Below are 27,007 nucleotides of genomic sequence, written 5' to 3'. Positions count from 1 at the left end.
ACAGTGAGAGGCCCGCGCACCGCGATGAAGAGTGGCCCCTGCTCGCCACAACTAGAGAAAGCCGTCGCACAGAAACGAAGACCCAACACAACCAAAAATAAATAAATAAATAAATAAATAAAAAATTAAAAAAAAAAAAATCTCCCCAGGAGAAGCCTCCTGCAGTGTTGGTGGGAATGTAAACTGATACAGCCACTATGGAGAACAGTATGGAGGTTCCTTTAAAGACTAAAAATAGAACTACCATACGACCCAGCAATCCCACTACTGGGCATATACCCTGAGAAAACCATAATTCAAAAAGTCATGTACCACAATGATCACTGCAGCATTATTTACAATAGCCAGGAAATGGAAGCAACCTAAGTGTCCATCTAAAGATGAATGGATAAAGAAGATGTGGCACATATATACAATGGAATATTACTCAGCCATGAAAAGGAATGAAATTGAGTTATTTGTAGTGAGGTGGATGGACCTAGAGTCTGTCATACAGAGTGAAGTAAGTCAGAAAGAGAAAAACAAATACCGTATGCTAACGCACATATATGGAAACTAAAAAAGAGGTACTGATGAACCTAGTGGCAGGGCAGGCATAAAGTCGCAGACGTAGAGAACCAACTTGAGGACACAGTGGGTAAGTGGAAGCTGGGATGAAGTGAGAGAGTAGCACTGACATATATACACTACCAAAGGTAAAATAGATAGCTAGTGGGAAGCAGCTGCATAGCACAGGGAGATCAGCTCGGTGCTTTGTGACAACCTAGAGGGATGGGATAGGGAGGGTGGGAGGGTGGGAGGGAGGCTCAAGAGGGAGGGGATATGGGGATATGTATGTATACATATAGCTGATTCACTTTATTCATGGCAGAAACTAACACAACATTATAAACACAACATTATAAAGCAATTATACTCCAATAAAGATGTGGAAAAAAATCATCTCCCCAGTGAAGCAGAAGTGAAACATGATGGATGCATAATAATGTAGAAGTTCTCTATAGTTTTATAAACATTCAGAAATAATAGTATAAACTTTGTATTTACTAACCAAAGGCCATCAATCTGGTATGTTCTCTCTTTGCTCAAGGAGGAATGGAGGGCTGAAGTGGTGAAAATGCAATGTCCTAGAAGAACTATGAATAGGAAGTCTTCATCTACGTCCTTCCTATCCATCTTGGTCTTCTATATATACAGCAAATACACCAAGAACAGCATCCTCCCCCAGAATTACCTCCCAGCTGAGACCTCCAAGTACTTCAAAATGAACACTGAGCCTGTCTATATACGGATGAAATTAAACAAAATTGCAAAGCTTTTCTGCTAAACTTCCCAGAAATGTTAAAAAAAAAAAAGGCTCCAGGATACTCATATACATCTTTCATTTTGAAATGTTGCCTGAAAAAATGTATTCTATATTCTTAAATTTTCATAATCATTATTCACTTTGCAACAGAAGCCAAATTCAATGGCTCTGGAAATAGACAAGTCCTCCAAGGCTCTGATTTCTAAGCCCAGCTCATTACCAAATTGCTGTATGACCTTGGGCACTGCACTTAACCTTTTAGAGCTTCAATCTTCTTGCTTGTCCTATGAGGGTAATACTGTTGAGCCAACTCACAGGATAGTTGTTAGGAATGCCTAATTGAATGAGATTTAAAGCATTTTGTAAATTATATATATATATATATATATACACACACACACACGCACACACACACACACACATATATATGGCCACTAAGCTTAATGCAAGCCTTTAACACAGATTTCAAAAGGAGCAGCCCATGTTTATATCTGCATAAACCATCAGGATGACAGTCAAGGCAAGTAAACATTTTCCTTCTATGGCAGGCACTCACGGAAGCCTAGGCAATAGTTCTAATTTCTAGGGACTATCTCCAGTGTCCTCTACTTTCTATCCTCAACCACCAATGCACTTAAAACATCTCCAATTTGGAGAGCTAACCTTACAAATAGTGACTGGCCCTTCCTCTCTCTAAATATCGAAACTAACTCTTACACAGTTAATCTAGCTGTCAGCTTAGTCCATGTGGTCCTTAACCCTGGCTGCATATTAGAATCTGAAAGGGTGCTTTTATAGACTCCTAATGCCCCTCAATCCAAACCATTTAAATCAGAATATCTCATGGGTGGAGCCCAAGCAACCATCTATTTAAAAAATCTCCAGGGCAGAGAACCATTGATTTAGCTCATTGAGAGCTAGCATCTCATATTCGTCCAATATGTAAAATAGGAAAGATAATGCAGCATGCTTAACCAAGCAGTAGAAAACAAATGAGCACCAGCTAAATCATTACTGCTCTCAGCACATTTAAAAAATGCAATCTGCCCTCTAGCTAAGTATGTCATAATGGGTATAATTGGAAATGTGTGCTGTAAAGGAGGAGGGTTAACAACACTATAATGATGTGTTGCACTTGTCTTTTCTTCTTGCCAGTGTGTGAGGGAATGACAGGGATTTATTTTCCCCCCAACCTGACCCTTTTTCATTTTAGCAGATGAAATGTCTAGAGGCTGCCTGCCACAGGGCTCCCAAATGTGTTCCACTCCGTCAGCATTAAGACTAAACTACACTTCAACGCCATATTGCACTGTATACAGGCAGGCTTTTGGGGGGCACAAATGTCGTCTAAGATACAAGCTCAAGATGTTGCCATCATTATTAGGCATGGATCCAGAATTATATATTAGAAAAATCCTTTTAGATAAATACATGCTGCCCTATCCCGTTAATGCTTTACACTTTCATGGGCATGAAAGGATGATATTCATGCCCAGTATTGTGCTGACAGCTAAAGGACAGAAGGGTTTCCAGGTCAAGCTCATGTTTCATAGCACAGTAAGGACACAACTCAGGGGCACAAACTTCAGAGGCTTCAGAGATAGAAACTTCAGAACCTCAGATCTTCCAAACTTTTTACAAGAGTGAAATGTATCACTTGGCCATTTGCTGTATGGATAGAGTCTGCTATGTTGTAAATGCACCATCACTCATGATGGCTCAACCACATAAATCCTGGTTTCTGCAACTTTTTGCAACACCCTTTCCAGGATGTGTCTACATGTAAAAAGTAATTTACCTGAATGTAACCTGTGGGGAGTCAATCACACATTAATATCAGTTATGATATTAAACTTTTTGGTTTGGGAATCGTGGTAGGACAAGTTAAAGAAAAATAAGTGTGAAGGCAAACCGACTGAAATAAAGTTTTTCATTCAACCATAAATATTAGCACTAATTATCCCTTTTACGCATGAGGTACATGCTATCACCCGTCTTGCTGTTTTGTTTTGCAGTGTCAACCTAAAGTCACTAGGTTTCGAAATTCCTTTTTTGGCTTAGTGTTGATGGAATAACAACACTAACTTTAGGATCAGGGAATCTAGAATCCCAGGTTTGTGAACTTGGGAAAATTACTTATCTCCTGGTGTCTCAAAGGGAAATAATTAGAATACCTTATTTGGGACTCTGAAGAAGCAGAATTAAAGGAATGGATGTAAAGTCGTTAGTTCAGTGTTTGGCATCGGTAAGTACATAAAATTGTTAATTGGTAGACAGGTTAGTGTGGAGGATAGGGTAAGTGCATTTCCTCTCCCTCTTCACCTAAATAATCCCTCAGCTTCCTTTGAGACCCAACAGAGGATCATCTCTTTCAAGTCTTTCCCACCCAACCCTCAGCCAAGGGGCCCTCCCGCCATGCTTCCTTCCCTGCTTCTACAAAATCCATGTTGCATCCTACTGTCTTCTTGTCTCTTTCTGCCTCCAAACAGTAAGCCTCCCCAGGTCTTGTTGTAGCATGTAAAACGTGGTAGACAACTAATGAATGACTGCTGAATAAATAAAAGGATGAATGAGTGACAGTCATGTCTGCATGAACATATAAACATCGACCAAATATTTATTTTCTTAAAAGGGAAGTTGGAGATATTAGTTTCTACCCATGAGGCAGAGAACATGTCTGGAGAAACTCTGCTGGCATAAGAAAAAATAGATTGCTGGAGAAGTTTGTTTTTTAATTCATTTGAAAATGTTTATCTTTTTAAATTTTGGAAATTTTCAAACTTATTAAATACACCCAATGTATCCATCCATCAGCTGCAATAATTACATGCCAAGCTTGTTTCATCTATACCCCTACCCACTCATTCACACCCAAATTATTTCAAAGAACATTCTGACATCATATAATTTCATCTGTAAATATTTCAGGATAGATTTATAAAAGATAAGGGCTCTTTTTTAAACAAAACCATAGGAACAGTATCATACATAGAAATATTAATACCAATTACCCTAAAATACTTATAAACACCCAACTGTCATTGAGCTGCAATTTGGGTCCAGTTGTTAACTGGGTTACAATTGGCTGATATGTCCTATAGGAGCCTCCTCCTTTTCTTTTTGTTTCCTTTGCAATTCTCTTTGAAATGATTTAAAAATAGTTTATAAATGCATTGTTTAAAAATTGGACATTAAGGAAAAATTTTGGAGTACTGGCTTTTGGGAAAGTTTCTCCATTGCTGATGGTAAGAGCCTGGCTTTTAATGGATGTCATAAATCAGGGAACAAGAGACAGAGCCTGTGGCCAGAGTATTCTCCCCTACACACACACACACACACACACACACACAAAGCCTGAATCCCTTAGTGTGTGGACTAGGAAATCACCTGTTTTGACAGAGAGAAAAAGTGGGGTGCTTGTCTGTCTTGGCCTTGATTCTAGAAGGAATAGAAAAAGAAAAAGAAGCTACCCAGAGATTTGCTAATCAGATGCCTACAATTAATATACGTGTGGAGCTGGAATTTTCACTATTCTATCTGGGAGAAGAATGCATAAGACATAACTGCTCATAAGGTGTTCTGGATTATTCTGGAAGAGGAATACTGAAATCCTCTAGGGAGGAGATACTGTTCTAGACATTGAGAATACAGCAAAAGAAAAACATTATTCCTGTACTCATAAACTTTACATTCTAGTGGAGGGAGACAAATAAAAAGTAAGTGTCAAATATTTAGTGTTTCATATGGCAATTAAATGATGTGCAAAAAAACAAAAACAAAACAGAACAAAGCAAAATGTAGAAGGGAGTGCTAGGGAATGTGTGTGTGTGTTGGGGGTAATTTTAAACTTAAAAGCCTCAACGAAAAGGGAATATTTGAGCTGGAACATGAAGGAGGTTGCGGGGTGGGGGGGGGTCATCTGTATAATATGTAAGGAAAGAGAAGTCTAGGCGGAGTGAATAATATTTGCAAAGGCCCAGAGTCAAATTCCAGAAAGAGCAAGGGAGACAAGAGTGGCTAGATCATTGGGTATACTGGGGTATAAGGGAAGATAGAAAAGGTCAGTGCCTCCACATGGAAAAAGAAATTGGATTCTTATCTAATATCATACACAAAATGAATTATTACAGACATATGTAAAATTTTCCAAAGGTAAAGATAGGGAAAAACTTTGTCTTTGGGATAGGAAAAAATACCTTAAAACACAAAAATGAAAATCATAAAGTAAATGATTGGTAAATTTAACTACGTTGAAATTAAGTATTTCTGCTCACTGAATGACAAACCGTACCCTGAATGGTAATATTTGCATTACACGGGACCAAGTAAGCTTCACTCTCCAGAATACAATCTCCAAAATAATAAGAAAAAAGACCCAAGCACTTACCATGTTTCATTCACTTGCCAAGTGTTTTACATGAATCAACTCAATCCTCATGACAATCCTAAACCACAGTTACTCTCATCATTCCCATTTTTCAGGTCAGAGAATGGAGGCACCGAGAGGTTTGGTACCTTGTCCAAGGTGCCAGTAAAGTGATAGAGAAGACGCGAAACCCAAGCAGTCTGGGTCCAGAGCCTGTGTTCTTACCTGCTTTGCTCTGCTGTCACCCTCCCCCACCTTGTTGCAAACCCCTCTGCTCCTTAAACTTTCTCAGCCGCCTGCACGAATTGCAATCCAATACAACGGAAATCCAATAATCTGGGTTAATGCCATAGTCACGGGATATGACAACTGTTCCCAGGAATCAGAACTCCAAGTCAGTTAGGACCCTTGGCCCCTAGAGGAAGCCGATGAGGACCAGGACCAGCATCATGGGCATATGATCCGTGCGGGTTCACACAGGCGCAGTGGGGCTCTTGGTTTAATGCTTTCCTGCAGCTAAAAAGTGTTAGTAATTTTTGAGCAAGGCACCCACATTTTCATTTTGCATTGGGCCCTGCAAATTATATTGCTGGTCCCTGATTAGAACAGCTGATGGTAATGTGGTGAATTAGTGAGAAACTCTTTGTCTTTGGGCTCATTTTACTCCTTGGAAGTATGTACTCAGAGAGGTGACTAGGAAGGGTTTGCTCCATCCTGGAGTTGACAGTTGCTTACTGTGTGTCTGTCTCCTAGCACTGAAATATCTTGAGCCAGAAAGGATTTACATAATAATCCAGTTACGTGAACTCCACAGGATGGGCGAAGAACTCAGTACACACCGGGTCATGAAGACATGCTATTAAACAACGTTGAGTTATGGAAATTTATACGCTTACCTACACATTTTATTTTTATTCAAGAGAACAGATTCTCCTCATTTCTTGGCCCCATAATTGAATAGCCTCATACTTTTCCCAATGGTTTCCAATGCTGTTTAACTTCATTATTTTCTGTACTATTTTTTTTCCCTAAAACACAAGTCTGATTTTATCACACCCATGCTTAAAATTAAACTTGTCTATCAGAATTCCAGGTAATGTCCATACTTCTTAGAAAGGCACCAATCTCTTCATGAGCTGGCTCCTGCATGTCTCTCTAGCCCTATTTCTTATCATTCTTCCATATGAACTATGCAACTCAAGCATCACAAGCTACCTGTAACTCATTTAATTAAAAGGATTTTCGTGCTGCCAAGCCTCTTCACACACAACCCCTCTTCTATCTTTAAGATACTTGCAGTCCATGTTTACCTGGAAACTCCTGATCTACCAAATCTTGTCTCCTCTAACCACTTAGCTAAAGCAAGACACCCTCCTCCTGGCTACTTAATACCCTGTGCTCATTCTTCTTATAAAAGAATATGTTTACATACTTGAATCCCCTAATAAAAAGCCCCCCGATTAAAGTAACCTCATCTTATTCATCTTAATGCTACTAGCAGTTGGCACAAAACTTGGTATAGTCAGCCCTATGCAAAGCTTCCCTGAATGAATGATACCTTCATCCATTATCATTCATTCAATAACCCTTTAGGCACTTACTTTGTGGCAGCGTTTCAGTGTTTCTAAACAGTGAACAAGACAAAGAGCTTATGTGTTTCTAAACAGTGAACAAGACATAGAGCTTATGTTCTAGCTGGGAGACTGGGCAGTGCAGTGAGGAAACTAACACAGGGTGATGAATAAGAAAGAGAAGGGAAAGAAGGTGATTTCTAAGGTAGTCAGACAAAGACTCTCTGAGATATGGCATTTGAACTGAAAACAAAGCGTTGATCAAAAGGCACCCATGTTAAAGGCTGGGAGAAGAACACTTTAGGGAGAAGGAATAGCAAATGAAAGTCTGAACAAGATAGAACAAGCTTGGTCAGAAAGGAGGCCAGGGAATTCCCTGGTGGTCCAGTGGTTAGGACTCCACGCTTTCACTGCTGAGGGTCCGGGTTCAATCCCTAGCTGAGGAACTAAGATCCAACAAGCTGCATGGCATGGCCCCCAAAAAATTTTTTTTTTAAAAGAAAGGAGGCGAGCATAACCAAAGGAATTTCAACAGTGGAAGGTAGGGCCTGAGTTCACAAAGTCACTTATTAGCAAGAGACGGTGAGGGTGGAGCCTCCTGATGATTTCGACCATGTGAGGGGAGATCCACTTCTACAGCCCTCATTGTCCCTGAACTCTCTCCACCTCCCGTACTTATGTCTCCTTTGGGAAGGATAAGTGGCCCCTAAATCATGACTTTGAGAGAAAGAAGTGTACAGACATGGCTCTTCTTTCTCTCGCCTTCTCTTTCTTCGGGATACATCTTCTCGGAGGATGCACATATTCTGATCTGTTTTTAGCCAGGCTCATTCAAGTTTTTAGGTGTCCAACAGGGGCTGTGATCTGGTAGTTAAGTCTGTCTAATTCTAGGGTTGAGAATGAGCTAATATTTTGATCTCCCTCTGCTTTGACGAACTCAATTGAATTTGGGAGGGGGAAAACAGGTTAGAAAAGATAGACCCCCCTCAAAGTCTAACATCCCATGTGAGCTTGTTGGTCACGTAAAATGTTATTTCATGTTCCATGCAATGTAATACAATATATATTTACTAAACTCCTATTATTGTCCTGCTAGAAGAAAGTGTGTCTCTCTCTCTTTCTCCCTCTCTCTCATTTTCTCCTCACACATATGTGCACACACACACACACACACACACACACACCCCACTAAGTATCTTCTGTTTATAAAATTAACAATTTTTATGGCTTGAGCTTGAGTACTCACAAATCCTACAACTTACCCAAGGAAGGCAAAGTATGAATCAGAGGACAATGTGGGTATTCTCAACTGAGCAGCTATTGCTGAGGTAGCCTCTTCACATAGGATAAGAAAACCCTAGGAAGCAAGCTGACTTATAAAATCTGTAGTTCCAAGTTGATATATTAAGATCACAACATTTAACTCGACCTCTAACTCTAGGCTTTGTTTTAGTAATACAAATTAAATCATTCATAAATCTACCACCATGAGTCAAAAACCAATGAGTCAAAACCTCCTGAAACCACACTTTCATTGAAAGTCATATTAAAATTGGACCAAAGCCAAGGAAGTGAAAACTAATTAACTCATTCTTTTTAATTGTAGAAAACTATTTAATAAACTGAAAGTAACACTCCAGCTAAAGCAAAACTAATTTATTCTATTTCTTTGTAGAAAGTACACTGAAAGTCTAAAAATAAACTTCTAATTGGAATGGGTACCTTGATTTCTGAAAGGCAACTCATTCACCTCTATAGGGAAATAAGGATTACATTGTGTTGCATTGTACTGTCTGAAGAGAATTCTAGAGATATGAGAAAGAAACCAGCCGGAAGTAAAAACATTTTGACAACAAAGAGCATTCACATTCAAGGAAACACAGACTTTTGCGAACAATAAATCATTATGAACATCCATGTGAGCCACAGGATTTATTTATGGTAATGTAGCTTGACTGTTGAATGAAGAGAAATAGTGTTTGAAAGCAACTTTTAGATGCAAACTTGAAGGCATAACAGTGGATTCCAGGTGTAAAAGACAGAACCTCATGCATCAAATCTACATTCGATTCTTTTGTTTGCTTTTTTATTGATTTGATTTTGTTTGGTATGTTAGCTTTTTTTATAAAGACAGCCAAGACAATACTGTTTACGATAGACTATGGATAGGAACAATAGCATACGTATTTTGATATGAATTCAAGTCCACGGAGACTCCATATTTTGTTTGTTTGAAGTAAAATTTCTGGCTCAGATCACGCCCAGGGTGAGTGCCTTCTTGCTCCTCCCAGTTTCTGTTCTACATGAAGCTGTCATTCGACTGCATTTATATCCCCTGGAGCTTCATTTTCCTTTTCTAGATTTCTATTTAATTTACGACAGCTCTGTTCCTGAGCTGAAGCTCTGAAGTGAAAAGAGGATGATGTTTGTGGTGGAAGCAGGCTGTCAGGTTCTGCCACTCCTCTGCCTATAGTTCAGCACTGAGGGGGATAGACAGAAACCTAAGGAAGTGAAGGGAGTCAGGTTCTGAGTTCTCTCTCAAAGGGCTGAGCATGGGTGTCCTGGAGAGGCTGGTCTCAGCGGTGAACAATCAAGTGTCCCTATCAGTTCCTGCTGCCTTCCAGCACCACTGTCCCCTTCCCCTTCCAGATGCCTCTTGACCTGAGGGGGTCTGATGAATCCACGGGCTGCTGCGTGATTGAAGGACCAATCTGATACAAACTGGGCCATCAGACTCTCTTACTTGGTAAGCTGAATAAAGACCCTGAAGGGAAGGAAGTTTCTACGGTGCTGGGTTCTTGACTTCCCTGGTGTTTTGTAGAGTAAGGACTAGAGAGCCATTCTTGGGCTCTATAACTGCTACTTATGAGAGTAGAGCTTCAAAGGAAGCCTGTTAGAAGGGGCAGGACAGCAGGTGTACACAGAGAAGCAGAGATGGAAGAATCACACTGATTCTGACAGTTGAAGAGAGAACCCTCAGCTCCTGTTTGCATTTCTAGTTCTTATATGTCCATAAATTTCCTTTTTCTTATTTTAGGACATCTGTGAGATTTCCTGTTCTAACTTCCCAATAAGCCTCTTTTCACTTACTGTAGATTTGAAAGCTTCATAGAAAAACCTTTGACTCTTGAAAACCAAAATAGACTTGATTACAACAATATTGTAGAGGGAAGTTACACCTTTTTTAAAGGATCCATTGGTTCATAGTCAAATTAAATGTTTCTACAGGTCAGTGGTCCTCAAAGGTTAATGTTTCTTAAAATGACTAAGGCAGTTTGTTTAAAAATGCAGATTTGGAGGCCCCAATCCTGACTTCAAAATCAGAATCTCTTAGGGTTTTAACAAGCATCCCAGGTAATTCTGAGCTAGAATTCCATGGGCCACACTTTTAGAAACCTGTTCAAACTATTTAAGTTTTACCCCTGAATCAATCTAGGCCACTGAAAGACTGCACATGACCATAATTCTGCATTTCAACGTTATACCCTTCAGTCATACATTAAAAAGACTCAATGACTTTAATGCACTTCCTATAGACATATTGCCTCAGTTGATGGCCTCAGTTAAAATGTGGAGTTCCAGTAGGAAATTACTTTTAGGAATTAGCAATCAAATAGCCTTTGCTTCCCTTAAGATACTCATACGACTTCATTGAAATATTAATAACCAAAAGAACAGACTGACTGCACAAAAGAATGACTGAATGAATGAGTGAGTGAATGAATGAATGAACACAAGGGATGGAATGTGTTTCCACTTTAACCACATTTGCCAGGAAACCAGAGACAGATTTGATTCCCGAAATCCCACATCTTCTATTGCCGCCATCATCACGTGTTACAAAAGATATTCAGTTGTAAAGGCAGATCACCTATCCTTTTAGCAGTCTGTTAGGTTTGCTTAAGCAAGTAAGTTCTAACTAGCATCCATTTATTTGACACAGATATACTGAATTCTATTCTGTTTTAAGTTTATTATGAGGCATTTTGGGAATGAAAACTGAAAAGGGTCTAGCTCTCAAGGACTTCGTGTTTCTTCGGAGGGACCCAAAACACGTTTACCAAGAGTGAGAATGCAAGCCATTCAGACAGTGTTATGAGACTCAGGAGTAAGAAGTGGTTATTTCCAGCAGGAGGATCGGGACAAGTTCTCTGGAGAAGGTAGGGCTTTACATCTAGTAAGACGGGCAATGAGTAGAGATGAGGAGAAAGATACTCTAGGCAGAGTGGAATTCTGATTTTCCTTACTACCTTTTCTCATAGCTCCTTGAATTTCTGCAGAGCGCATACTATATTTTCTAACTGCATATTCATTTAGGCAATTATATATTCAATGCCTCCATCTTCCGTCACTAGACAGCACTCACCACAGCCGAGGGTTGTGTGTGTTTTCCTCACCACTTTACACCTATACTTACAGTACTTAGCACAGCGCCTAGAACACAGTGATTGTTCAGCAAATATCTGCTACCGAATGAGTGGTTAAGAGCCTAGGATTCCTCGTGCTTTTGCCATTTATTCATTTTGCAATCTTGGGACCCATAGCTAAGCCTCTATGTCCTCCTATGTTAAGATGGGGTCGCAATAGTCCTTTCCATATAGAGATGAAGTAACAAATAGGACAATGTATGTCAATAAATTATAGCTATTATTGATAGGAAGAGGCAGTGATATGAAGCAAAGTAGAAGTTACAGACTTTTAGCAATAAGAGTTTGAACTTGCCTGGCTTTTTTTCCCTGTAACTTTACAGGCTCACCAGGCAAAGCAGTGTAGCAAGTTTAATTTAAACTGGGTATTTTGACCTGGTCTTTGCTCCTGTTGGACGAGGTGGCCAGGAGGGCTTCCCTTGAAGATCGCGTTGCTTCTTCTGTGGAATAGGACCAACAGAACAGCTGTTCCTTTATCGCGAAACTGCCCTGATGGTCAATGAGAGAGCGCACGTGAAAGGTCTGTGTGACAGATCTGTGCTGTACAGAGCCTGTGTCTCAGGTTTGAGGGTACCTGGCTCTGAATCCTTGAATTGCTAGTAAACAGGCAAGGTGAGCTGTGCCTCTGTGAAAACAGGGCTTGTTGTGGGATGACAACAGGCAGTCCCTCAGGTCAGAGAAATCTGGATTCCAACCCTGGCTCTAGATCTACCGCCTGGGGCCACTGGAGGAAGCAAAGAAAAATCCCAGCCGGCGATACTGTGAACTCCAGGTCCCTGTAAATATACATCAATCTCTGGTCCAGAAAGAAGGGGGACTAGGGGGTAGGAGGAAGAGTGTGGACTGAGAAGGCGACCCGGTCAGCTATTAAGCGGACTAACGTTCGCTCTGAGTGAGGGGGTGTAGGTGACGCCAATTGAGAGCCCCGCCCTCTGAGCAGCAGCTCCCGTCATAACCCAGTGATGTTCTTCCATGTCCGGGTGGTCATAGGGCTCTAAATAAACTGTTCTAAAAATGTTTCTTTTTTGCCAAATCTGAGTTTTTGGCCAAATCGAATCCACTGCATACTGTGGGGTTTTGTTTTTGTTTTCTGTTTCCTTTTATTTTTTTTTTTTGGCCTTGCAACGCGGCGTGGCATGCGGGATCTTAGCTCCCCAACCAGGGATCAAACCCGAGGTCCCCTGCAGTGGAAGCACGGAGTCCTAACCACTGGACCGCCAGGGAAGTCCCTGGGTTTTAAAAGAGATAGGCAGAAGGTGTCACATTTTAAGGGGAAATAAAACAAAAACAAACAAACAAAAAAACATGGGAGGAAAAAAATTAAAAGAAATTAAGAGAATTTAATCTATCTCTCTTTTTCCTATGTGTGAATGGAGGGAAAGTGTCTTTATAAATTTTATCAGCAGAACTCCTTGGTTGAGAACTATAATTTCTACAAGCCCAAGTGTTTTTCATTTCTCTTACTAAATTTTCAGGAATATTTATTGAGTACTGGGCCTATGTAGTGATCTCTAGGCCTTAAATTATAGACTAAAGGGGGCACATCCTCCCCAATGGAGCCTATAAAAACAAAGGCACCTATACTCTGTGTATTGGGTTGTGGCTTGGGATGTATATGTAAGATACACACCTTATTTTATTTAGTTTTTCAGAAACACTTGGGAATAGAAAACATCCAAAATTTATAGAGGTTGTAACTTAGATTTATATTAAGTCACTTTCTCAAGGAAAGTCATTAGATGATTATATTGCCTTCAACACTACTTTGGGGGCTGGTGTTCCAGGCCCCAAATCTTCATTACTAAAACACAACAGACTCTTCATTCATTTTTTTTTTTAAACAATTCCTAGGATTTTTAAAAAATAAATTAATTAATTTATTTTTGGCTGCGTTGGGTCTTCATTGCTGCATGCGGGCTTTCTCTAGTTGCGGCGAGCGGGGGCTACTCTTAGTTGCGGTGCGTGGGCTTCTCATTACGGTGGCTTCTCTTGTTGCGGAGCACAGGCTCTAGGCATGCAGGCTTCAGTAGCTGTGGCATGCGGGCTCAGTAGTTGTGGCTCGCGGGCTCTAGAGCGCAGGCTCAGTAGTTGTGGCGCAGGGGCTTAGTTGCTCCACGGCATGTGGGATCTTCCTGGACCAGGGCTCGAACCCGTGTCCCCTGCACTGGCAGGCAGATTCTTAACCACTATGCCACCAGGGAAGTCCTGACTCTTCATTCTTTGGGTATAAATTAGTACTCCATCCTCTATTTCCCAGGTGGAGAAAAGTATGATGGGTCTTAGGGGGGAAGGAGGGGACCATATGCACTTGAAAGGAGTAAGTAAAGAGAGAGGCTGATGCTAGTATGCCTTTGAGTGGGAGAAAGGTGATTTTTGACCTATTTGACATTCTGAATGACCAATACCTTTTCCCCTAATTGGCCTGGACGCACTGAACAATCTGTTAATGCTTTGATTTCATCTAAATGGAAGCAAAATCTTTAGGAATTAGAACTGGTAGTAGGAAAGATATGGAGTTCATTTAGTCATTCATTCAACAACAGTTACTAAACACTCATCATGTGCCTTCTAGGTTTTATAATCTAAGAAAAATACAGACATGGAAACAACTGCATTATACCAGCACGTGGACGACTAGATAATGCAGGATAGCAACAAAATAAAAGACAAGTTCCCCAGTCTTAAGGAACTCACATCATCATCATCATCATCAAAATTTCTGCCATGTGTCCTATTCTCATTTAATCCTATGAATTGGGTGCCAATATTATCTCATTTTAGAAAGGAGAAAACTGAAACACAACAAAGTTTAAAGTGAGTCTAATGTGACTTGTACAGCAAAGATCGGATTTGAACCAAGGAAGTCTAACTTGAGGTGCCATGTTCTTAACAACTATATAGTACACTACCTGGACATTAAAAAGTCATTACTGTCTTTGACACTGGAAACTCAAGACGTAACTCCAGGAGGTTTGATGCAGGAGCAAAGGATCCCACCAAATAAAGTTGCCTAGCAATTCCCAGCAGTAGTTTGCCTTTGGCCTTCCTATTACCATGACATTGCTCGCCAGCATGCCCCTTAGAGATGAAAGTTAAAGGAGCTCCCTCAGCCTTAAATTATTAAGACTGACAAATAATTAATCATTAGCTCCATGGTTTCTAGGAATTTACAGAAAGACCTATTTTGAATATGCCACATTTTATCTACTGAAGTGTCTAATAACTTTACCTCTTACATATTTTTCCCTTCCATGGAAGTGATATACACATCTGGGAATCATTACAAAATTAGCTACTGGCAGTAAAAAGAGGGATAACAGTAAAACAAGCAAAACAAGGGTGGCCATGAGCTGATGGGAATTTTTACTTGGTGATGGCTGCATAAGAGTGCATTCTATTAATCAGTAATATTTTATATTAGCATTATATTAATTTATGTAGATGTCTGAAATCTGTATTATTAAATGTTGAAATTATAAAGTGAGCTCCTTTAAAGGTAGCTTGAGAGAAATCTTGGAAAATCAGTACTGATTTGTGACTTTAAAGTAAAAACATTAAATGTGATAGTTATGAGATCAGTGGCCAAGATAATTAATTTCCAATACTACCCAGGCAAACAATTATCAATGATAATTGATAAATGTATTTGAAGATACCCTGAAAGGATAAAGCACTAAATGAGTGTGTCTCATCCCTGCCCACGTATAAGAGACACTTATGGTGAGTTTTAATACTGCAGAGGTCCCTTCAACGTGAAGAGATTCTAACGTGGGATGAGGTGAGACATCTGTGTATTGAAAAAAGTCCATGGGGCTACCTCTACAATGAACAAACTGTAGCTATTATTAGGCAAACGGTATTGAGTATTTATGCAGGTATTTGCTTTATAGGCTGAAGGAAGAATAGAGAAATTAGTAAGAACATCACCAAAGAATGGTTCTTAATCATTTGGCTAATTTTTTTACTGGGACTTAAAATTTTGAGAGTCCACAAGAGTGCCACAGCTTGATAGTTATTTGATTTGCTTCGAAGAATGTGGGACCACCATTAATCCTTTAAGGAGAGACTCAGATGAACAGGAATAAGAAGACAGGAAGCAAGGCTAGCTACTAGCTAGAGATTGTTCATGGCTTGAGAATACTTTTAAGTTGTAAGGATTTTTAGATCATGAACACAGCCAGAACCAAATAAAACCTAATACAACTCACCCATTACTAACACACAAATCACTCCTGGTACACTCTGCCCCTGGGAAACCACCTTGGCTTTCTGAGAGGTTTAGAATGGATTTGGTTTTGGATTCACATAATCAAGTGATTCCCTGGTCATACCAAAAACCTATTAAATCGTAATATCTTGGAGTAGGACCCATGCATTGGGATATTTAAGAAATCTCTAGGTGAGTCCATTGTGCAGCCAAATTTAGAGACTAGGAGTATAAGCTCTTCTCAACTTTGATAACTCGACCTGAAACCACAGGTGCAAAAGAGTTCCCCCATCCTCATTAGTGGAGGTTGCCACCTACTCAGGCCCATCCTTCTCTTGATCTCTCAGTTTAGGTTAAGCCACTTCACTCCACCCCACATCCCAATCTACCTGTGTCCCCACCTGTTGTTCTGTCCCTAGTCCACTCTTTTCACTTTATAACTTTGACCATGTCATTGCCTTGCTCAAAAATGTCTAACCCCACCTCTACCTGGAGCTTTGCAATCAACATACAGGTTATCACCTTGGAGCTTGTAGAAAGGTCTAATTCCAGGTCCTGTCCAGGTCTACTGAATTAGAACTTACATTTTAATTAGATCTCCCAGGGACTTGTACAAGCATTTAAGTTGACAAGTACTGCTTTAAAACACTATTTCCCAAAGTATCTTTTGAAGGACGTTCTCAAGGACAGAGAAGCTACTGCCTGGATTCAAAACCACACTCTTCTCTCTCTTCACAGGACATCTGTCCATTCAAAAAATATTAATTGAGTGACAACTATACCCTTTACTATGCTGGGTTTATAGGATCTAGTGGTGAAGATGACAGAAGTGGTCCCTGCACTTGTGGACGTACACTCTAGCAAAGGCAACGTTAACAAGGAAGGATAAGTATGCAAGTGCCATGAAGGGGATGTGGAGGATGCTGTGGGATGACCTAGTTAGTGAGGTGCGTGGGGAGAGTCCACTGCGGTCTAGGAGATGAACACAACGTTCCTGGGGAAAGGCTGCTATAGCAGGCCCCTGCTGATCTAGAGGTCGGAGGACCAAGAAGGAAGCGCAGCTGAACACAACTCCAGCACCACACACACAGGGCAGGTGCAAAGGCTTGGAACGACGATAGAATTGCCTGCCCTATGCCTACTCCACACAAGGTACTGAGGGCTCTAAGTACTTTCCTTGTATGTAGGTGTGGTTATTAACCCTGTTTCACAGATGAGGAAACTGAGGCACAGAGAGATTAAGTAATGCAGCCACTGTCACAGAGCAAACCTTGGGACTCAAAATCCTGGCCATCTGGCTCCAGCACCTCTGTTCTTAGCCATCATACTCTACCATGCTTGAGCCAGGAAGAATATGATGCATTCAAGAAGCTGAAAAACAGGCTGTATGCCCAGAGTTCAAGTAGCACTTGTTCATGGATCTATGATCCTTTTTTATCTTAAGGGAGGAAATGCATTACCATTCAGTGGCAGCTTCTTACAACACACATTTTTGGACACATCCCATAGTTACTGAGTCAGAATATCTGACTGATTTTCAGTCATGGAGCTGAAAATCTGCATTTTAATAATGCTTCCAGGTGATTCAGAATCAAAAAAGTTTGAGAACCATAGATTTAGCGGTACCATTTCCTCCTGTAATCTCCTCCCTATCATCGTCTCCCCTAATTAACCCATAGTTATTTAAAAAAATATTGGTCCCAAAGTATAAACTAAACACAAGGGTAAACAGTATTGAAGCGGAAAGCTGGAAGAAATCTGAAAACTGAATCAATGCTCCTCCAGGTCTGCTGGCTGCCAGGCTGTAAAAAGAATTATCTAGGCTTAAAAAATTGGAGGTAAAAAGAGACCACAGAGGCTTAAAACTATTTTCATTGCAATGACAACCATTTAAGTAACTAGTTGAATCCCTGGAAGTTGGAGTAAAATCGAAAATTGCTGGAAGAGCAATTGTTTCACATGCCCTATGATTCCTCCATCCTTAGGCAGCACTAGGAGAAGATGCTCATGCAGCAGAGAGAATTTTCTCGAATACAGAATGCATGCAATAGCAGTAGCTGAAGTAATCTCTGGCCACTGAGGCATATGGGCTCAACAGAACTAATATGCCTCCTTAAGTGTCAGGGGACCTTGACAGCTCTAACACCAATATCTGGCTGCCAGTAGGGTATTCTTTTTAATTCAGCCTTTTCCTTTCTTAAAACCATTTAACAGAAGAATTATGCTAATCTGTTATGAGGCCGAAACTAAAAGAAATAGCTGAACTTCAATAAACTTCCATCATCATAGATTATTTTATCTTCTTGCATTTTCCCAATGTTTATCTTTAAGAGCTTGAATGTTTTGCAGGTACATTACTATTAAAATTTCGAAAGCCAACCTCCTAGATGCTACCTTTCAAATGGTTCAGAATAGAGATCATAGTTTTTCTGTCCTACTCTATCTGGAAATGACATTCCCCTGGCTACTCTACAAACCCTGTTTATCCAGATCAATTACTTTGAATTTTCATTTAAGAAAATAAGTTTTGGAGCATCTCTGGAAGAGATTGCTATCTCCACCCCTCAAAAGATCAGATAAATATTCCACTGTATTTTCAAAGCTCTTTTGTATTCAACACATTTAGTTCTGATTCTACCCATAAGCAAAGTTTATTGGATGCTACTCGGTTAACACTGACAAAGGACAGTTGACATGGCACAGTTAGAAAACCTTATGCAGGTGCCCCATCACTGAAATATAAGATACCGATGATGATAATCTCCAAGAGCTGTCACAACCCCCTTGCCAATCACTGAGAGGTGGTCTGAAGTGGCAGGCAGATCTGTGTCAATATTGGCTATATTTTCATGTCACCGCCATGAAGATGTGTGAGTCAAAGAGCAACTGGGGGATCCTAGAGGCACAGGGCTGGAATTTTCCAAGGAAAAGTGTTAATAATCTCAATCTTTGTGGCAGGTTGTCTCTTCGCAGAACTGCATGCTTCCCTCTCCCTTCTTGTAGGAGGCTAGTGCAGAGATACAGTGAGAGCCAGGCCCTGCTTGAGAGGATGTGACAGCCAAGACAAGGCCAGGGAGGTGTGGATGAGACCCATTTTACTTTGAGCACTAGGGTCAATATTCTTCCATCCTTCCTTTTCCTGGATGTGCCTTTTCTTGCTATGGCAGTGGTATGATCCACAGGATCAAGGCTAGGGTGTCAGATGAGGAGAAATGGACCAAGTTATTAAGTTTAGGTCTTAGGCCAGAACGGAGCTTTGGGACTAGGAGTTTTTGGATCTCCACATGGACTAGCTCTGTCAGGGGACTGAAATAAGTGTAGGGGAAAAGACCTGTTCTAAGAAAGGCAGTAATTTTACAAAGGTTCTCCTGTGTGTTTATTAGGACTTAGCTATTAAGTATCCTGGATCACAGCACTCCAAATACACCCAGATGTATAAAGCGTCACCGTTAAGAGTAAAGAAATAGAAATCATATATTGCCAATGTCTGTACCTGTTCAACACTTTTTAATGTACTGGCCCCTCTTCTTCCATAGGCTTATATTTATCAGTGATGTACGCATAGTGCTTAAGGCCCTACATTCTACTGAAGATGCCTGGAGTCAGGCTTAAGCACACAGGAGCCACAAAGGAACTGTGATGGTATTCATGCTTTATAAGGAACCACGTTTGAATGGCTGTTCAAAATGCCACAACAGGGTTAATAGAAGATGAGGACCCCTACAACGCACACCTGTAAAATAATGGCATGTGATAGCTGAATATGTTTTCCCTGCCAAATCTTAATGGATCTGGAAATCCAAGACTTCATTTACAAATATTACAAACTTTGCTCCCAGGGTGACATGCAAATGGAAAAGAAGGGAGCCCCCGTACCACCATCTCTCACTTATTTAGCAGTGGGAGAGGCATTCAGGAGATCAGGAAGGAAAGAAAACACTAAGAAAATAGCATCCACCTACCTGGTTGGCACAGCCTTGGGCAAGGCGTCCACTCACTGAAGGCGGTCACAAGACAGTCTTTTTTGCAGGGGAGCAGGCAAGGGCGTACTGTTTCCGGCCGAGTAGATTCCGGACATCTGCCAACGTGAAGAGACCAGGTCAATATTTCCTGGAGAAAGTAAGTGGTTTAGCCTAGAACCATAGGATTTCAGAACTGAAAACACTGAGACCCTGTTGTTCCTTTTACAGATGTGGGAAGAAAGACCCAGGAGGAGAAGCTACTTGCCCAAGGACTCAGAGCCAGAGGCAGAGCACGAAACAGACTTTGTCTCTCTTGATCCAGAGACCAAAATACTTTTCACTAGACCAGGAAAGGAATAACAATCGCTGAAACCAACGAAAGACAAATGCTAAGTGAGTTTCTCCCCACTGCATGAATTCAAATAACATTTGATTTTTTTCAGAGTGGACAAATCTGATATATTTTTTGAAAAGTGTTTTATCCAGGGTAATACATCAATTCAGTGATATTGTACAAGGCAACATATGGATATACTGGGAAACAAAAAACAGTGAAGACCACTGAAAATACTATACATATTTGATAATTAACATGATTTTAGAATATTGAAGTAATTGGCAGGTGTCTTTTTAGAACATGTAAATTGATGAGTTAGAATAAGCAAGACGTGAGAATAGCACGTTTGTTTGCAAATAACAAACACACTAACAAGCATTAACAAGAGAAACATTTCAATTCTGCTATTTTGCTGATAATGTAATGTTCAGACTTGGGAGGAACGTAGTCAGTGGATTCATAATCACTTGGAAGAACTAAAGTCTCAGAAAATGGCAAGCAAGTTTTTGTTTTAATTTGCATGCTTGTCTGCTTATTTTTATGAGTACAGGGGGCTAAAATCCACATTTATTATCTTATAAAACAGTGATACGCTAAGAGGAAAAACAGGAAAGCACTCTGCAACTTATATTTGCATTTTAAAATTCTGTTTCCTATAAATTTCTTATAAAGCACAGAGATGCAGTGTGTATAAAACCTGATAGCATGAACTTTGGTATTGGATAGTCAGTGGTGAGTGAAGTGCTTTTCCCACATTCTTTCATTTATTCCTAAGGACTGCAGTGAAAGGCATTGTAATCTTCATTTTCAGACGATAAACTGAGGTGCTGAAAGAATAAGTAATGGATCCAAAGTCACATGGAGTCAGAACACTTGAGAAAAATAATGATAGAAAAACCCCCTGCCTAGCAAGTTCACACAATTGAGACTTTCCGGTAGAAGAGAATAGAAAATGGAGGAGATAAAATAAATACGGAAATCATGGATTAAAATACTGCAGAGCTGATGAAAGGCTGACAATTCAAAGTGAAAAGTCTACCAGCTGTATACAAAATGACCAACATGCAAACACAAAGACTGTCCAATTGTTAAACACCAAGAAAAAGTAAGAGAGGAGACTAATAATGGCTGGGGGAGGAGAGGAAGAAAACGAGGGCACGTAATAAAAAAGGAGAATCTGACTGAGCTCAGATCTTGTCAATTTACATAATTACAAAAATGAAAACCCATTCTTAGTTTTAAAACTTTAGAAGGAATACACAGGCAAAACATGGAATTTGACTGTGAACAGAAGGTACACAATCTTATTCTTGCCACTGTAAGGTGAAGGCACGGTGGGCAAAGGATGGGAGATGGAAGGGGAGGGAGAGAGAGTGGCGGCTTGGACGTCCTCATCCAACAGAGCAGGTGGTCAGAGAGCCAATAAATAGACATGAAATAAGAAATACAGTTCTCAGTATATTAATCAAAAATGCTAATGCGGCCAACCAACAGAACCCCAACAATGTGAGGGGAGTCAAGTCAGTAGAGGAGCTAGTGTAAATGGACATTTGACATTGATAAATGAAGAGATATATGAATGATGTTCAGAGTTAGGAGGTAAACATCAGAAAGGGAGGGAGGACAAGGATATAGACTGGTGTTTGATTGCCTTGACATAAAGACACAATGGAGGTAGATAAGAAAGTAATAAAATGGTTGCCAGTGGCAGGATGGGAGGTAGGGAAGGGATGGATGGGAGCAGGGGTGGATGCAAGGCTATTCGTTGTTATATATTATATGTCTCCTTGTATTTTGTTATAACTTATGAATGATGTGAAGGCTTACCCAGTCAAAATAAAGAGAGAGAGAGAGAGAGGAAGAAAAGAAACATAGAAACTATTAAAAAGGGGTTGTGTTTGGGACATGGGATGCTAAGTGGAACAGGAGGTGGGGGATTCGTTGCTTTCCACCATTAGTCCCTCTGTATTAATTTACTTCTACTATGGAGCATATTAATACTTTAATTAAGATAAATTAAAACAGAAATGTATATACTCACAGAAAAAGAATTCATTATAATTAATTAAATAAATTAAATTATTAGTAATTTAATAAATAAATTATTGATTATCAATAAATTAATTATTAGTGGCATTATTATTAATCATCCTTACTACACACAAAAAACTGTCTATCAAATAGATGAATTCAATGAACCTAAAAATAGAAAGAAAAAAGAGTGTCTCTAGAGGATATAGCATTATTTAAACAAGATATTCTGGTAAGGAAGATTTATGTCATACTTTAGTAGAACTAGCAAAAAACACTAAACTCATTCCCAAGTCCTTTATTCGTACCCTGAAAGCTCCTAAAATTAAATTGAACTGCTATTTATTCTAGCTCCTCTCCAATCTCTCCTGGTATCTAGCTGGAAATGAAAGTACAACATGAGGAATGTCATTTTCCTGTGTGCTCAGCGGGGCAGCAGGGCTTGGGGGTGCAGGGACCCAGCCAGCACACACTCACTCAGACATCCACAAATAGCTCAGAAATGCTTGCGGTGCTAGTTTGGCTTCAGGCTTTCTGGGAGGGTGGCTTATTCTGCAGGGACTTTGTTCACTTCAATTAGCAGTAGGTGTTAATCTCTTCTTTTTAAATGTTTTAGATATACCTTTATTGAGGCATAATTGATACAGAAAGAACTGTACCTATTTAATGTACATAATTTGATGAGTTTGGACATATGCAAACACCTGTGATACCATCTCCATAATCAAGGTAATAGACATATCCAACACCTCCCAAAGTGTTCTTGTGTCTCTTGGTTTTTGTTTTTATTTTTGTGTGTGTGGTGTTAATCTCTTTTGGGGAACTGATATTGCCTACTTTTCAATTTATACTTTATTAACAGCACTCACAATAAATATTCACTGGGCATAATGTCAACTGTTCGTGACATGGTGCCCTTTCTCTGTGTTCTTCTTCTAGGTCCACAAATGAGAAACGGTATCATACCCTCAATGGCAAAGGTCAAGCTCAGGTTACACTGCTTTTATAGAGGCCATGAACTGATGGCTTTCCTGAAATGTGATTCCTGGTCTGATAGGTATCAAATATTCTCTTAGGAATGAAACTGTCTTTTTGTTCATTTGTTTTCCCAATAATGTTGCCCTTTTCCTTAGAGGTTCAACTTCCTCCTCCCTTCTATTTACATGCTGTCTACCCCTCCCAGGATCATCACATTTCTTTTCTTTGTTCTTTTTTTCTTCTTTTTTTTTTATGATTCAATTAAAATATATTTGCATGCAACCTTTCAAAATTACATTTATTTTTTGTATATAGTCCTATCTATACTCTTGAGATAATGTAGATACCAATAAAAGATAAATTTAAAAATGAGAATCAGAACTGTAGAGTTAAAAGTGGTTTGAAAAGTGATTTACCCCAACCTCTCACCTGAGGTTTTTATTTTTTTAATTTTATTTAATTTATTTTTTTATACAGTAGGTTCTTATTAGTCATCAACTTTATACACATCAGTGTACACATGTCAATCCCAATCGCCCAATTCATCACACCACCATCCCCACCCACCCCGTGGCTTTCCCCCCTTGGTGTCCATACATTTGTTCTCTACATCTGTGTCTCAACTTCTGCCCTGCAAACCGGCTCATCTGTACCATTTTTCTAGGTTCCACATACATGAGTTAATATAAGATATTTGTTTTTCTCTTTCTGACTTACTTCCCTCTGTATGACAGTCTCTAGATCCATCCACGTCTCAACAAATGAACCAATTTCATTCCTTTTTATGGCTGAGTAATATTCCATTGTATATATGTACCACATCTTCTTTATCCATTTGTCTGTCAATGGGCATTTAGGTTGCTTCCATGACCGGGCTATAGTAAATAGTGCTGCAATGAACATTGGGGTGCATGTGTCTTTTTGAATTATGGTTTTCCTTGGGTATATGTCCAGTAGTGGGATTGCTGGATCATATGGTAATTCTATTTTTAGTTTTTTAAGAAACCTCCATACTGTTCTCCATAGTGGCTGTATCAATTTACATTCCCACCAACAGTGCAAGAGGGTTCCCTTTTCTCCACACCCTCTCCAGCATTTGTTGTTTGTAGATTTTCTGAGGATGCCCATTCTAACTGGTGTGAGGTGATACCTCATTGTTGTCCCAGAGGTCTCTTAGGCTGTCTTCATTTCTTTTTATTCCTTTTTCTTTATTCTGTTCCACAGCAGTGAATTCCACCATTCTGTCTTCCAGGTCACTTATCCGTTCTTCTGCCTCAGCTATTCTGCCACTGATTCCTTCTAGTGTAGTTTTCATTTCAGTTATTGTATTGTTCATCTCTGTTTGTTTGTTCTTTAATTCTTCTAGGTCTCTGTTAAACATTTCTTGCAGCTTCTCGATCTTTGCCTCCATTGTTTTTCCGAGGTCCTGGATCATCTTCACTATCATTATTCTGAATTCTTTTTCTGGAATGTTGCCTATCTCCACTTCATTTAGTTGTTTTTCTGGGGTTTTATCTTGTTTCTTCATCTGGTACATAGCCCTCTGCCTTTTCATCTTGTCTATCTTTCTGTGAATGTGGTTTTTGTTCCACAGACTGCAGGATTGTAGTTCTTCTTCATTCTGCTGTCTGCCCTCTGGTGGATGAGGCTATCTAAGAGGCTTGTGCAAGCTTCCTGATGGGAGGGACTGGTGGTGGGTAGAGCTGGGTGTTGCTCTGGTGGGCAGAGCTCAGTAAAACTTTAATCCCCTTGACTGCTGATGGGTGGGGCTGGGCTCCCTCCCTGTTGGTTGTTTGGCCTAAGGCAACCCAACACTGGAGCCTACCTGGGCTCTTTGGAGGGGCTAATGGCAGACTCTGGGAGGGCTCATGTCAAGGAGTACTTCCCAGAACTTCTGCTGCCAGTGTCCTTGTCCCTACGGTGAGCCACAGTTACCGTCCGCCTCTGCAGGAGACCTTCCAACACTAGCAAGTAGGTCTGGTTCAGTCTTCTCTGGGGTCACTGCTCCTTCCCCTGGGTCCCGATGCCCACACTACTTTGTGTGTGCCCTCCAAGAGTGGAGTCTCTGTTTCCCCCAGTCCTGTCAAAGTCCTGCAATCAAATCCCACTAGGCTTCAAAGTCTGATTCTCTAGGAATTCCTCCTCCCATTGCTGGACCCCCAGGTTGGGAAGCCTGAAGTGGGGCTCAGAACCTTCACTCCAGTGGGTGGTCTTCTGTGGTATAAGTGTTCTCCAGTCTGTGAGTCACCCACCCAGCAGTTATGGGATTTGATTTTACTGTGATTGCGCCCCTCCTACCGTCTCATTGTGGCTTCTCCTTTGTCTTTAGATGTGGGGTATCTTTTTTGGTGAGTTCCAGTGTCTTCCTGTTGATGATTGGCCAGCAGCTAGTTGTGATTCTGGTGTTCTCAGAAGAGGGAGTGAGAACACGTCCTTCTACTCCACCATCTTGGTTCGGATCGTCACATTTCTAATTTTCATAAATTTACTCTTAATCTCCAAAAATACTCTCCTTGACCATTAGCAACTTATGTGTCCTCCACTTCTAAACACTATAATGTTTATTTTCTGTATTGTTTATCGTCACTGACCAAAAAAAAAAAGCTTTTGATATCTTCTGCGTTGCTGGTTTTCTGTGTGTGTGTGTGTGTGTGCGTGCGTGTGTGCATGCACATGGGCATGCGTTATACATACACTAATTTTGACTGCCTTGATGGTAGAATTCCATCTTATATCATATCTTAAAAATACCAGATCTTAATGCTGTGTAAGTATTTAGTAACGGTAAGTGAATGATTGACAAGTATTCTATGCTGGTGGAGCCTGAAGACAAATCTCTGGGAATATTAGGCAAATTTATCCAGCCATTTTCAAAACAAAATTGAAGCCTTAAAAACCAGGGTAACATATGGATTCATGTTTTAGTGAGTAAACACAGTATGGCTTCTTGCCTTTTGTCATAATTTATACTTCCTGCTCTCATGCAACACTCTGATTCTAGATTGGCAATACTCTTGGTAAAAGGGTGAATACACTTCATCTCAATACATATATTTTCCTGGACTTTCACTGGAGTATTTCATAACGACTGCCTCTTGGTCACCCTGTAGGTTTTAGTTCCTGTGCTGAAATGCATCAAACTGAGCTACAAAGATCTGCCATTTCTCAGTTATGTGTCCATAATCATGAGGCAGACACCGTGCTCCATCTCCGGGAGCAGTCCTCCAACCCAGGGACTGAGGGACCATCTCAACCTGCCAACTTTTTAAACATTAAATGTGTAAATGGAACTCACCATTACTGTATCTCACCAAATGCCCAGCGTTTTCCCATGAAAGGCAGAAAGCGTTTTACTGGACCTTTGGATGGCTTTGAGTTGTGTGATTTAAATCTTTATTATTATTTTTTGCACATTGCAACTGAAAAAATAAACATTGGGTAGTGAAACAAAACCAAACAAAATCCCCCAAATATCCCAACAAGCTCTCACTTCTGTTTGAGTTGTGCCCTAGCTAGTCCTTATTTTCTGATATGATCAGTTCTATTACTCATGCTATGGTAACATTCTCACCTATACAATTACATGGAAACCAGAACACCAACCCTGGGAAGCAAGAACTTGCAAGGAATTCTGTGCATCCCAGTGCAGTGGATTTAGAGATAAAACATATTACAATAGCCCATCCAATCCATGGAGACATGCTTCTTTCTTCTACTCTGAAGGCCGCTCTTTCTTTAGGATATTTTCTTTTTCTTTCCTCTTTCTATTGCCGTTACCCTCACCCCAAGGATTTCACAAATGGCAGGGAAATTTTTTCCACT

At 40.2% G+C, this 27,007-nt stretch overlaps 1 protein-coding gene across 1 annotated transcript in view; it reads right to left on the bottom strand.

Annotated features, from left to right (window-relative positions):
• The window catches only part of THSD7B (thrombospondin type 1 domain containing 7B), a 787,061-nt gene that overhangs the window by 385,646 nt on the left and 374,408 nt on the right, over positions 1 to 27,007 (bottom strand). The window contains exon 9 of the mRNA XM_061199619.1: positions 19,840 to 19,955. Coding sequence (XP_061055602.1) covers positions 19,840 to 19,955 — 116 coding nt within the window. The remainder of the gene's footprint in view (positions 1 to 19,839; positions 19,956 to 27,007) is intronic.

The sequence above is a fragment of the Eubalaena glacialis genome, chromosome 1 (assembly GCF_028564815.1).
Source record: "Eubalaena glacialis isolate mEubGla1 chromosome 1, mEubGla1.1.hap2.+ XY, whole genome shotgun sequence".
Taxonomy (NCBI): Eukaryota; Metazoa; Chordata; class Mammalia; order Artiodactyla; family Balaenidae; genus Eubalaena; species Eubalaena glacialis.
The sequence above is the reverse complement of the archived record's forward strand: the minus strand, read 5'-3'. Positions and strand labels throughout refer to the sequence as shown.